At 41.8% G+C, this 13,869-nt stretch overlaps 1 protein-coding gene across 3 annotated transcripts in view; it reads right to left on the minus strand.

Moving 5' to 3' along the window:
• Window positions 1-1,696: 1,696 nt before the first annotated feature.
• Window positions 1,697-13,869, minus strand: part of myo6b (myosin VIb) — a gene marked incomplete at its 5' end in the record, with an annotated part of 43,085 nt that continues 30,912 nt past the window's right edge. Inside the window, 6 exons of one of the 3 annotated variants that reach the window (XM_079527828.1) lie at window positions 1,697-3,422; window positions 4,002-4,220; window positions 5,728-5,862; window positions 7,422-7,525; window positions 11,958-12,005; window positions 12,658-12,818. In XM_079527828.1, the coding sequence (XP_079383954.1) occupies window positions 3,223-3,422; window positions 4,002-4,220; window positions 5,728-5,862; window positions 7,422-7,525; window positions 11,958-12,005; window positions 12,658-12,818 (867 nt within the window). In that variant the 3' untranslated portion in view covers window positions 1,697-3,222. Of the gene's footprint in view, window positions 3,423-4,001; window positions 4,221-5,727; window positions 5,863-7,421; window positions 7,526-11,957; window positions 12,006-12,633; window positions 12,819-13,869 lie in introns of all 3 variants that reach the window. The other 2 variants (XM_079527830.1, XM_079527829.1) reach the window with 2 other exon arrangements.

Raw genomic sequence — 13,869 nt, forward strand, 5'->3', positions numbered from 1 at the left:
AACATGGGGTGCATCTTGGTTGATTGCTATTGTACTGTGATTGGTTGATTAGAAATGGAAAGGGTGGAGTTTGCATAGTATAGGTTGACACTCTTTCCATTCATTTTGTGTTGTACATTTTGTTTTTCAGCAGGCTCCTGGTCCATTTTTGAAAGTCATGTTTTTACCCCTGATCTACACTCCCACTTTGTGACAGGGATCAACCAAACCTCTTCAATGTCTGTTAAGGATACTAGTATAGATTAATCCACGGATGGATGTCTTGGGCGCAGCTATTACTGAGGTGTACCATTAAGCGCAGCTTTACACCTCAGCACTGATTAGCTACACCTGGCCTACAGGGCACTGCTCCGTGGATTTGTCTATAGCTGCAGGGTCAAACCATTAGAAGCGCCCACAATGTGAAAGCCCACATAGTGTAAGGTTGGGTAGCAAGAGGCCACCATCAGTTCTAGGTCGCTGTAACAAGGAGAGCTTGACATGAGTTAAGTTTATAGCTATTTTAGATTAAGGAATTTCACACTATTGGCCAATGTAACCCAGACTTGTCCGGTTGTCAAAAGGCTCATGGAGAGTAACTCCCACACAATCGATCCAATCAAGCCTGAGTGAGTGGCAGCTTTTCCATTGGCCACGCACAGGTGTGGGAGGCTATATAAGTAGGTAGGCAGACACTCACTTCCTCATGGTTCAGAATCCTCACCAAACCTTCGACTTGTAACCTGGTGCCTCTCCTACGCCGAAACATTCCTGCTCCACCAATTCTCCAATCTCCACTTGTGTGCGTCTGCAATTAAAACTGTGGAAAGAGAATTCCTCTGCCTCTTATGTGGTCAGGCTGGCCGGTGGCCTTGCCTGCTCACCATTGCTGTCAATCACCAAACCTGAACTATTTCCGAGAGACACTCTTTCAACGGTTATTAGTTCAGTTATTAACTGTTTGTGTCTGAAAACCTGTGTACATGGACGTAATACCTTTTTTACGAGGTGACAAATGCATCTGCTTAGCTTCCAGCCTCCATTCAGTATTGCACTCTTTAGTCTGTCTAGCAGTTAATGAAAAGAATGGTGCATACATTTATTTATATAGTATTTATGCCAATATCAACATACAATGAAAGATTAGCCAGGGACATTTTAGTCAATAATCCTTTACTAAATGAAGATAAGTATATAGTACAGACAAAAGCATGGGACCTCCAATGTATTAGTACTTCTTCATTGTGTATAAGAGAGACTCATTTTTACAGCTAAGGAGGCTGGCATACGTGCACCTCCCTGGGCTGGTACAGACCACTCCTTGTAATAAAAGTAACATTGTTTCAGTCCACTCTCTACCTTGATTATTTCTTAAAGCCCTCATAAAGCAGTGAAAAGGGTTGATGATTCATGGGGCCCAAGACTACATGGAGCCGTTGGGGAGCAGTATTACTGTGATGCAATCATCTGGTTGACCATGGTTTGGTGACAAGCCTGATCAGAGCAATGAGATGATTGTGTTGTTCCGGAGCTTATGATATGCAAAAGTCAAGTCAACTTGACTTTTGGTACAACACGCACACACGCACGCACGCACGCATGCACACACACATGCACACACACACACACACTTTATTATTATATATTACAATCCTCAAACTGACAAACTAGACTTACTTAATGATCAAATAACAAAATGTTAAGGTTTCCCATTTTATTCATTTTCCCAGCGAACATAATCATTATATACCTAATGTGAAAAGACACTACATAAATGCCAATAAATCCAGCTGCTTTCACCGTTACAGTATGTGGATTAATATAAATACAGTATTGCATAAAAAGCCATCAAAGAGTAAATGCAGCAGACATTTTTTGTCGAGTTTGATGTAAAGTGTCGATGTTGAGCTTAAGGACAATGTATAGGCGGCTAATACAAAGTACTAATATACAATGACTTCTAAACAATCTAAAAATATTTGTTTCCATTTTAAAAGTCTGATGTTAAGAACCGAGACAACTTTAATGAAGACAAAGTAGATTTTTCAGCATCTAGGAGCTGCTTGAGATGATGTGAGAAGATGTAGCACTCAATAAGTAGATTTGTAATACCCGAAAGACCATAGACCATATTCACACAGCGGCCATGTTGGCATTTTGCATTGAAAAAGCAGGGTGGCAACGGGCTGGCATTTCATTAACTTAATGGCAAGATGGCCGTCGTGTGAATAGGTGAATGAACCACAACCTTAGAGAAACAATAATGTATAATGCTTACTCCACACTATTTGAAATTCCAACAATGCAGTGTTCTTCTAAAAATCAAACATAGCTATTCCAGTCCATTACGATTTTAATCAAAAAACTATTAAGACTCCCTTGGGGGTAGTGCAGCAGTATTGCAGTTTTAAGGCCCCATAGTGGCATTTTCCATTCAAGCATACGTAGATCAATAAGAATAATAACTCAAATAACTAACTAACTGCACCAATAATTACACAGCAAAATAAAGTCGAGGGAAAAAAAGAATGATCTGAAGGCGCATAAAACCAGAAACAATTGAGGCAATTCACAGAATGTGTCACAGTGCCACAAATTGAAGTTGTGTGGAGCGTCACTCTGGTATTACTTATTTGTCGTTCCTTCAAACATTGTAGGCATCATATATTCATGTACTGACAGTCTGCGTGTTTATGCTTTTGTGTCTGCTGAGATGTTTAGTAGGTGTGTATCTGAGCATGTGTACGGGCCTGTATGCACACAGTACAAGATTCCTCAGTGTTAATTAATAATTTGTATTGTGACTGAGTATTATTCTGTGTAGGCGGGGCGGGTAAGTGTCCGCACCGAGCAGCCAATGGCCCTTCGAGTTGACAAGCTGCTGCAGACAAAATAGGTTATCATGTTCATCTAATGGAGCTCTCCCTTCACGCATCTCAGCCAATCATAGTGACTGTGGGTGGAACCTTTCACTGGGAATAGCATACAAGCACGTATGTACTGTACAGGTTCTGTGTGCCTAAAGCCTGATTTGTACAGGTACCTGGTTGTGCCTCGTGTCTTACACCAGAAATGGTAGATCTACAAGCTTAAAATGCATCACAGCGTGACACGCTGTGAGCTTGTACAGCTGCTATTTTCTGTGTGAGACACCGGCATGCAACTAAGTATACAAGATGTGTCAGGTTGTTGACGGAGCCCATGTTTGTGTGCCGTCTATTTATTTATCTTAGTCCAACTGGTTCACTTGAGGAGATTCTGAAGCATGGCAGTGGCGTAGGTTGGGCGGGCCTGCTTGCTCTCAATAGCGCTCCTAAGGTACTGGATGCCATCGCAGCGCTCCCAGATCTCTTCGTATTGCCTGGGCAGGATCTCCGCACCCCTCTTCCTGGTCAGACCAGTCTCCTCCAGGCTCAGCTCGCACATCTCCATGTCGTCTTTCCCTGTACAGAGGAGGAACATACTGTCAGGAGAAACATTCACTTGAACACATGCATACACATATCCATCCATACCCACTCACATCACTGCATGCGCGCACGCGCGCACACACACACACACACACACACACACACACACACACACACACACACACACACACACACACACACACACACACACACACACACACACACACACACACACACACACACACACACACTTCTTTATTTGGATCCCCATTAGCTTCCGCTGCCGTGGTCACTAGTCTTCCTGGGGTCCACATAGAACATCACAACATAAAACAACATACAATATTCATACAAACAAGTAACAACAACTGACAATTGTCTAAATTACACTATTAAAATGCCAATGATGTAAGGGATAATATCTGGCTAGGTGGTCATTGTCGGGAGATAATTCACCGACAGGGAGTTTAACCACCGAGGCGAAGCCGAGGTGGTTACACTCCCTGAAGGTGAATTATATATAGATATTAGATAGTCTATAGCTATATACACTGTATGCTATTATAATGTAACGTTACAAACTAAAACTTGAATCAGTTCTAGAAGACCTACCAGCCACCAACACAATGGGGCGTTTGTCTGGATGTAGCTCCATCTGTCTGGCTATCCAGGGCCCATCAAAGTGGGCATACCACCAGCCCTTCTTCTTGTTCTGGGGGTCCTTGTACTGGTCTGCTGGCCGGATGAATGGAATACGGAAGTAGCGCTGCTGACGGTTCATGGCCACTTCCTGTTGCTGGTTTACTATCGAAGGAGCAGGGTTCTGTTCGGCTGTGGTGGGGCAATGCAGGGAGCAAACACACAGCATTAAGGGCAAGGTTGTTTGGTTTTTGTTCAGAACAATCATTAAAAGCTAGAAAGAGTGTTGCAGGAAAGGTTTATCCAACACCATTAAACACAAGAGGGTTAGAAAACAAGGCATAAAGCAAAGAAATTGATCAAAGAGAAAGAGAGAAAAAATAGGTAAAGCTGAAAGCCAAGTCTAGAGCCTTAGGGAATAGCCTTGCAGCAAGAGTGAAAACGTTTAGTGAAGGGATGGAAAAAGTATGGAAATGAAGAGAATGAATGTATGCATGTGAGAGAGAGAGAGAGAGAGAGAGGGTGTGTACAGTATGTGTGTGTGTGTGTGTGTGTGTGTGTGTGTGTGTGTGTGTGTGTGTGTGTGTGTGTGTGTGTGTGTGTGTGTGTGTGTGTGTGTGTGTGTGTGTGTGTGTGTGTGTGTGTGTGCGTGCGTACGTGCATGGGTACCTGCGTGGGTACCTGCGTGGGTACGGGCGTGTGTGCCTGTGTGCTAAAGGTATACATTTAAATACATTTAATTCAATTTAATTTAATTTAAATTTAAACTATATAAAGGTTGGTTGAGTTGAGAATGTAATGAGCAAAGAATGGCCTTGCCAGCAGGTATCAAACCTGAGAAGTTGTGGCTGTGACCTACTTGCCAATTACAACAAATACTTTTGTACAAGAGGGTTAGAAAACAAGGCATAAAGCAAAAAAAAATATCAAAGAGAAAGAGAAAAGAAATAAGTCTAGAGCCTTAGGGAATACATTTAATTCAATTTAATTTAAATTCAATTTAAACTAAATAAAGGTTGGTTGAGTTGAGAATGTAATGAGCAAAGAATGGCCTTGCCAGCAGGTATCAAACCTGAGAAGTTGTGGCTGTGACCTACTTGCCAATTACAACAAATACTTTTGACACTGCCAGACGGAAAACAGCCACATTTTCCCTGGTGTTAATTTCATCTGCTAATTGAAATGTTGAAACAAGGGCAAACTATATATTTACTTGTCATAATGCTTTAGTCATCAAAAAGCAAGGGGCAGAAGGTGAGGTTTTCTTCTATGTACAAAAAATCACACCCGTGTGAACTGAGTGGTGTAAGGTTTTATATAGCATGATCAGCTGTGGTCTGACGTAATGTCTGACGTAATGAAATAAGGTAAGGTATTATGTAGCCTGATCAGCTCTGATCTGACGTAATGAAATCACACCCGGATGTGATTTCACAACTGGCTTTTTCTGTGCAGAGAAAATGACCACGGTTGCTACGGTCATCCAGTTCACCCGGGTGTGATTTAATTACGTCAGAAATTATTTTGAACATAGCAACCATGGTCGTTTTTTTATGCACACAAAAGCCAGTTGTAGGAGTGGTTTACACCACTCAAAAATACACAGCAAAGACTCATCTCTCAAATGATGTTTCATAAGCAGTGTACTGAATGCAACAGGAAGGAGTCAGCAAACAACAAGTGATCTTTCACAACTGACCATAGTCGGTGACTGATTTCGGGGCCCTCTGGTCAGTTCCATCATCATCGCGTTTCTTGTTCTTGGATTTCCAAGCATGGTAGACCTTCAGACGTCGGTGGAACTCCTCCCGGCATGCCGCCAGCAGCTCAATGTCTGTACGCAAAAGAGGCCACCAGTCAGCACACAAACATAACTGCAAGATTTCAATGAGATTCCAACCGTAATGATAAAAATCACACCTGTGTGAACTGAGTGGTGCAAGGTCTTATATAGCCTGATCAGCTGTGGTCTGACGTAATGTCAGTGACCATAGTAATCATGCTCATTCTTTTGGGTCCCACGTACAGGTACACACACGTACAGGTACACACATACATAGACACATACAGACAAAGCTGGTTGTTGGAGTGGATCTCCATATATGGAGCTGACCTGATCTGACATTCCATTTGTTGATCCCTCCCCACCTGTCCTTCCTCCACGATGCCTCCCTTTTGACTGATACCTGTCCATTCAAACTCTAGACAGGCCCACCCCAAAGTCATTAGCGCAGCCGCGCACAGCAGCCGGTGAAAACTAGAGTTCTCAAAAGGCCCAAAAATTAAGACCGGGCCCTACAGTACCTGGGCCCTAACTGGGCACGAGGCCCCGCCTGGCCTTACCAATTAGCACACATTTTACGACCTACCCGACCCAAAAACGTCAATTTAAAAAATCCCACCCGTGTGAAGTGAGGGGCGCTCTTATCATTATAGTAACATCATTATACATCATCTCATGAACAACTGAATTTATGTGATCGGTTAGCCGATTTGCTCGTCTACATATGACGTACATTTTCCCTTCATTGTCAATGGTATTTAATGTTTGTGTTGCCACAAATTTACGTCATATTTGAGGCACATATGACCTAATTTTGTTGACAAAAGCTGTATATAGGACGGGCTAGCGCCCCTCAAAAACACACACAAAAAGATCCATATATGGGCATTCCCAGACCTGTAGTTTCAGCACGACCTCGCCCTTTAGGGCATGGTGGATGAAAAGGCATACATACACGTGTGTGTGTGTGTGTGTGTGTGTGTTTGTGTGTGTGTGTGTGTGGTGTGTGTGTGTGGTGTGTGTGGTGTGTGTGTGTGTGTGTGTGTGTGTGTGTGTGTGTTTGGGGGACTACACTTGCTACACTTTTTGGGGGCCTTGGGGGGATAGGAGTTTAGACTCTTCACACGGGTGTTTAAATCACACCCGTGTGAAGTGAGGGGCGCTAATATATTAAAGTCTAACTCATGTTGATTAGGTGATGTAATGGTGACAAAACAAACATTACATTCTCTTTATTGTCAATGGCATTTTTAAAACAAACATTGAACTAAAACCAAACATTAAAACTGTATATAGGAGGGGCTAGCGGTCCTCAAAAACATGGACAGATGTTTAATTATTAACTATGGCGACTGAATAAATAAATCATGCTGGAATGATGGAGGTGTGTAATGCATTCCACCATGGCCACCTGTGTGTATGTGTGTTTGTGCGTGTCTGTGTGCGTGTCTGTGTGCGTGCGTGCGTGCGTGCGTGCGTGCGTGCGTGCGTGCGTGCGGTGCGTGTTGTGCGGATATGTGTGAGTGTGTACTGTACTACAATTGATGAGGTCCAATGTTGAGATGCATGCCCTGGGGTGTGTTCAGGTGTTCTGCTCTGCTCCGTCTTACCACAGGAGGTGTTGATAACGTCCCGCAGCTCAGCGTACTTCCACTTGCTCAGATCGTACTTTTTCACCCCAGCAGCAACCTTGGTTGCCTGCACCTGAGGACCCCTGAGGGCATGAAAGGCAGAGAGACAGAGAATGAATGGAGACAGACAACACAACAGAGAATCAGTTGAGTGGTAGAGATGGAGGTCAGGCAAGCTATTGTTCACTATGGTAGAGGACTGGGGTTTCACACAGTGGACGGGATGTTCTGAAAATCTCTGTTCTGAAAGGAATAGCTAGCAACAGTTGTTATTTGAAAGCAAAAGAAAATAAGTTATTAGAACATGCTAAGCATCCATTGAAGACCAGATCAGACCAGGCAATTAGCAGACAATCATGGGAGATGTGATGTGTGACAAATCAACAGTGAGGTTAGATCAAAGTATAGTATAAGTATGAACATAATCACTATACACTGTATAACATGAAAACGAGCTAGAGCATACTCTAGTCTACATGAACACGTATAGTCCATCTAATAGCACTATTATAGTCCATCTAATAGCACTAGAGTGTAAACTAGGCCTCCTCTGCATCTGTGCCTACTTAGCAGACTGCTCCAGAGTGTCTGAGCTCCACCCCTGCTGTTCCACGACAGCTAAATCAATAATAGATTCCATTTGGTTCCTAACTGTCAGTCCTTTAGCTGGGGACTCCCTAGAACCCTCTTAAACACCCCTGGGGGTCCCCACTGCTCCTCAGATGTGTAACACGGGACAATGCACACAGATATACAGTTGGAGGCCATCGATATTGTCCTTTTCTTTTTGCTGAGGTTTGCGTGATCTGCGCAAAAGGACAGTTAACCCATTTTGGGCGGGAACCCCTTTTGGTGTTTTAAACATTATGTTATAATTTAGCTATTGAAAAATAGCAGATCTACAAGCTCATAGCGCGCCACCGAGTGGCGCGCTACGAGCTTGTAGGTCTGCTATTTTTGAAAAATCGTGAAAATATTTATTTCAGAAAACTGGAGGATTTAGAAGGATTTTTAAAATTTTTGAGGTCAGGCCTAAAGGGGTCAAATGATAAGGGACAATATCGGTGGCACCCAACTGTACAAAAGAAATGCCAGCTCTGCTCATCAGTAGTGTGTTCTTGTATTCTGCAGGAGTCGGGACTACTTCCCTGTGTTTAAGTCCTGCAGGTGCAACACAAGTGGCAATTTGCGCAGCTCTCCAACTATACTGCAGCGCTTGCTGTGAGTACCCCGGGTCAGCATAATTTTCAATGGAGAGAAAGACACATAGTGTGGTCTCTCTGGATGCCTGGGCTAACACTGCTGACATTAAGGGCTATAAATCCAAATGTTATTTGGTACCCACTGGAACTGGTGCCAGCTTTACACAGAGGATGTGGATGTGCAAATGCCACTGATATTATCAAAGTCAAATTGCGGGGGAAATAAGTTAGTTTGGAGAGGTGTTTCATTAATAAACAAGAAATGATGACTTTCGTCATATTATTACCAGCAGCTTTTATATTTGCGGCGGTGGTGGTCCACAGTAAAAAGAAATAGCAGATCTACAAGCTCCCAATGTGAAGATATGAATATGATGCAGTGTGAGCTTGTAGATAGGCTATTTTAACAATTTTATGTATTTTTGATTATTATATATTTTGTAAAGGAATGGTTTTGGTCATACAAGGTTTTCACTTGACAGCAATATATCTGACTGTATCAGTATCAGTCAGTTTGACCAGATTGCATTCAAATTGGCTACTATGAGTATGAGGTATTTCCACTTGACAGCACGCAGTTGGTTTGATTGACACCCGAACACATTGACATGTCCATCTTTCCTAAAACGAGAGTCTAAAATTTTGTAGAGTTATGGGTCCATTTGCAGGCTTGGCAGGTCTAAATAAGTCCCGCGGTAGTCACTGAGACTCAAATGTGTTACTGTCTGTTACCCATTAAATCAGCGAGTCTGCTGCCACGTTTTAGCGGCGCTCCGCTGTTATTTGCCCCCTCAATGTCGTAAATGTTGTATTAGTTGGCTCTGGGACAGGTTGAAGCCAGTGCGATCATGGCTAATGGCTGGGATTCGGTGCGTCACAGTGCGTCGCATTGGAAATGGCCAATGCGAACTGTCTAATAGTAATACTTAGGCACAAACCAACTATTGTCGAAGAACAATATTGATGTAACTAAGAGATTCGCTGAGTGAGCTATATTTTATATACAGAGATTTAGAAGGAATAAGCAAAAGCGTGATGCGGCAATTCCTCCTCCTCCGAGTCCACACTCCGTCCGCTGTGTCTCCTGCATGAGTAGGCGAGAGTCGAGATGACACTTTGTGGAGTGGGCGGTGGCTTCCAGGCGTGCGTGCGTGCGTGTGAGCGTGTGTGTGTGTGTGTGTGTGTGTGTGTGTGTGTGTGAGCCAATGGAGAGGGGAAGCAGTGTTGCCAGGTCCGTGAATTATAAGCGAGTTGGAGTGCGTGTAAGTAGTGTGTTGAAAGGTATTTTTGTGGGCTTTTGAAATATGCGGACTTGGCAACCCACTCTTCAGCAACTAGCGGTGTGAACTAACGGTGTCAGTCTACCGGTTACAAGTTTCAGGGCAAACACTAACCAGCACCAGCACCTTCTACGAAGCTGCTGGTAAAAATAGGTATGGCTTCAAATGTGAGATGAGATGACAAAAACTATTCTCTGATCTTTGTCACGTGAGTCACAATTATGTACGTAGGTTCATTTAGTTTGTGGTGAGTGTCAAATTGTCAATCCATTAGTGATGAGCTTTGATATGTAGCTAGTAGAAGCCACAATATTTTATATTATATTTATATTATTATATTATATTTGCCACACCATTCTCTAGATATATCAATGCTGGCATTCAAGTTAATATGTATATTCTTAATGCATAAAAACAACCAAAACCAAAACTAAAAATATAAGCCTGATGAAACCCCCATCCAATTTATGCAGGAATGAACTCAAGTGTGTATACAGATTTTAGACTGAAACATTATCATGCTTCTACAGTACATCTCATTTCTCCTTGAAGACTGACAAGGTGTTGAGCTCAATTAATCAGTGCTGTCGTGATCATTTTCTGGAGCAGGTTTATGATGACAGTGTCGGCTCTGACATTGAGGAGAGGGCCCACAGCTCTGAGCTGCAAAGCTGCTAATCCTCCCCTCCAGCCGGGATGCATAAGCTACCTGCCAGTAGCATGTGTCCATCAATGTCATGGATCAAATGACTGACAACAGTCATCATAGCTAAGATAGCTAAACACTTAATAATTAAAGGCTACTGATATAGCTATCAGTAGCTATATCAGTATCCTCAAATTATTATTCACATAGTACTGTAATTCTACTTATATTATATATAATATTTAGATCAACAGACTCCAACAGTCTTTTAAATGCCAAATAGAATGTAATCTTTTAAACCCATTATTTTTAGGATATTCGTGCGTAACTTGCGCTTGTATCTTTTACCTTTCCATTTTATTTTGGGATACTGTAAATATTCACAATCATCAACACATTGCACTGGGTACAGAACAGGTGACGTGTGGATGTATTTTTGTATAAAATGCTAGATTTCTAACGGCTACTTTATAACAATTACATTTATAAGCAGTATTACAGTACTATGTGAATATTTAACACATGGCTAATCGCAGAACTAATCAGAATCTATGGTACAATTATAAAGTACAAATCATAAAAAAAAAAGAATCTATGGTACAATCTAAATTACAAGCAATGGGAATGGGAGAGCATCATACATTGCCAAACCCTCAAACACTTTACACCCAATTTTATACTTGGTCATACAATGGCATCGTGCAGCGAAAATAGCCGATCTACAAGCTCACAACGCATCGCAATGCAGCGAGTTGTGAGCTTGTAATTGACATGACCAAAATAGGGATGCCAGGTTGAATATGGATAAGCTTGTGTTGTTCACCTGCACCGCAAACAACATATTCAACAGTTTAAAAAATATTAAGCTCAGTTTTAGCCTTGGAGAACACAGAGACAATCAGGGAATCAAAAATAGAATATCCCCATTATGATTTACCATGTCATCTTCTGTTTTTAACCATTCGGTTAGCAGGCATGCCGAACATACATGTATAAACGGCACATTGATTCATGATGCAGGGAGGAACGCACATGCTCCCAGATCTGACTCATGATGATGATCTTGTGCAGATTTCTCAAAACTCAAAAGAATTATGACTATTGTTTATGGCTGCTTTGAAGGTGAAGGTGTACTCCTGGGATGCAGAGAGATTTGTTACTTAGATTGGGATTAATTGGGGGGGCGGGGGCAGTTATTTGCATTAGGTGAAGCGTGGACAAGGGGCGGTTATAGGAAGCAGTAGTTATGTCTGAAGCGTGGACAAGGGGCGGTTATAGGAAGCAGTAGTTATGTCTGAAGCGTGGACAAGGGGCGGTTATAGGAAGCAGTAGTTATGTCTGAAGCGTGGACAAGGGGCGGTTATAGGAAGCCGTAGTTATGTCTTACATGGCTCTTGATGTGGATGCAGAGATAGGCAGAGCAGTGAACTCATTGCTGGGAGAGAACAACAGGAAAGATGTAGGTTACACATGCAGGCAGAGATTAAAATAACTTTGTTTACCCCTGAGGTTAAATATTCAATCATTGTGCAATTGATCTACTACTGTACGTGGAGTATACTGTTTACTGCGCAAACATGCACACATGCATTGTATATTATGCACAAATGCACTGTCTGTATATTATTAATATTATTTTGTTTGTGTGCACTGTATGTACAGTATAACATATTCATAAACAGAATGTGGTATGGAATTAAGAATGGCAGTTGTGCTTTTTAATGTAGTGTATGGGAATATATTATGTTTATGTGCATGGTACTATATGTGCAATGTTGATTTTGATATTTGATACGTGTGCTATACTGCACTTGTATCTCCATATTTCATCTTTTTATGATTTTCCACAATTCATCATATGAGTATCGTGCAAAAGCAGTGACAACAGCATCCTACAAGCTCACAATGTGTTGCATCTTGACAAAAGTTTTAACAAGAGCTTGTAACAAAAAACTACATTTGATCTATCGAAACAGTGGAACATAAAAGGTTCCCGCCTGACAGTGACGATGTTCATGAACAAACTCTGGATTTGTATGAATAATGCTAGTTGTGGATTGCACTGTGTGTGAATAATGGCACTGCACCTGCGCAGGCCCGCATCCATCTGTCCGTCTTCGGTGATGAGCTCAGCTTCGCTCTGGGCGATCCTCATGGCAAGCTCTCTGTCTCTCCTCTCCTGTTCCACCATGGTCGTACGCTGGACCTCCTCTTTTTGCTCCAGCGCCAGCTGGACCTCCATCTCAGCCTAAAGAAAACACACACACACACACACACACACACACACACACACACACACACACACACACACACACACACACACAATGAAATTATTAATGTTTTTTTTATTTCTGCATGCTGTTTAGTTACTAAACAGGCCTGCATATGGTAGGTTACAGTAGGTTGTAGGCCTATTAATGAGTCATTTATTGTCCATTATTAATATTATTAATGTACAGAGACGTATTGAATCAAAACATGCCCCATACAGAAGAGAGAGAAATGCGTGGAACATTATTTCAATATTTTTGTTAAATTTGACAAATAACATGATAATATTGTAATTCTGTCAGCTGCTTTAAGTTTCTAATGAATTAATGCACACTAATAATGCAGTTTATTGACTTTGATTTATTTATTTATTTTCTAAATATATACCCTGCAATGATTGCCTTGTTTGTGTTTCATAATTGAAATTGAAATATTGGCTGCTAGTATTTTAATACCAATACTATTATATTATTGTGGTATTCTTTGCTATTCCATTTTGCCTGCTCACTTATGTCTAGTCCAGTTGTCCTTCATTTCAGGGTATAAACGACAACGTACAGTAATAATATATAACACATTTCTTGGCACATAAAGTAATAGATTAAGGTACCATGTTTATTTTGATTGAAAGTAATAATGCACAATTCTGTTTAACATAATATGATTTATACCAAAAATACTCGTAAAAACAAAAGATGCCATGAAATCCACAGTGGAAACCAAACATTGCCTGTTCAGTAGACGTTGAAAACGAATCTTAGGAGACTCATGAGCCATGGCTAATGGCAGCCTGGTGTCAAACTGGCTCAAAGCAAAGTAATGTAATGGTGACAGCTTGCAAATTTGCAAGTGGCTTGCCTGAGCTGAGAGGGCAAGCACAGTGTGAGGCTGCCCGTCAACGTAAAACAATGGAACAACTGCTTTGATCAGTATTGGGCCTCAAGAGTCAAGACAGAGAGAATGGGCTCAGTGAGAGATTACACAGAGGCTGAGGGCATTAGACACAGATGGTAGAAAGTTTTAGGTAG

Source organism: Electrona antarctica (genome assembly GCF_951216825.1).
Source record: "Electrona antarctica genome assembly, chromosome: 18".
In the NCBI taxonomy this organism is placed as follows: domain Eukaryota; kingdom Metazoa; phylum Chordata; class Actinopteri; order Myctophiformes; family Myctophidae; genus Electrona; species Electrona antarctica.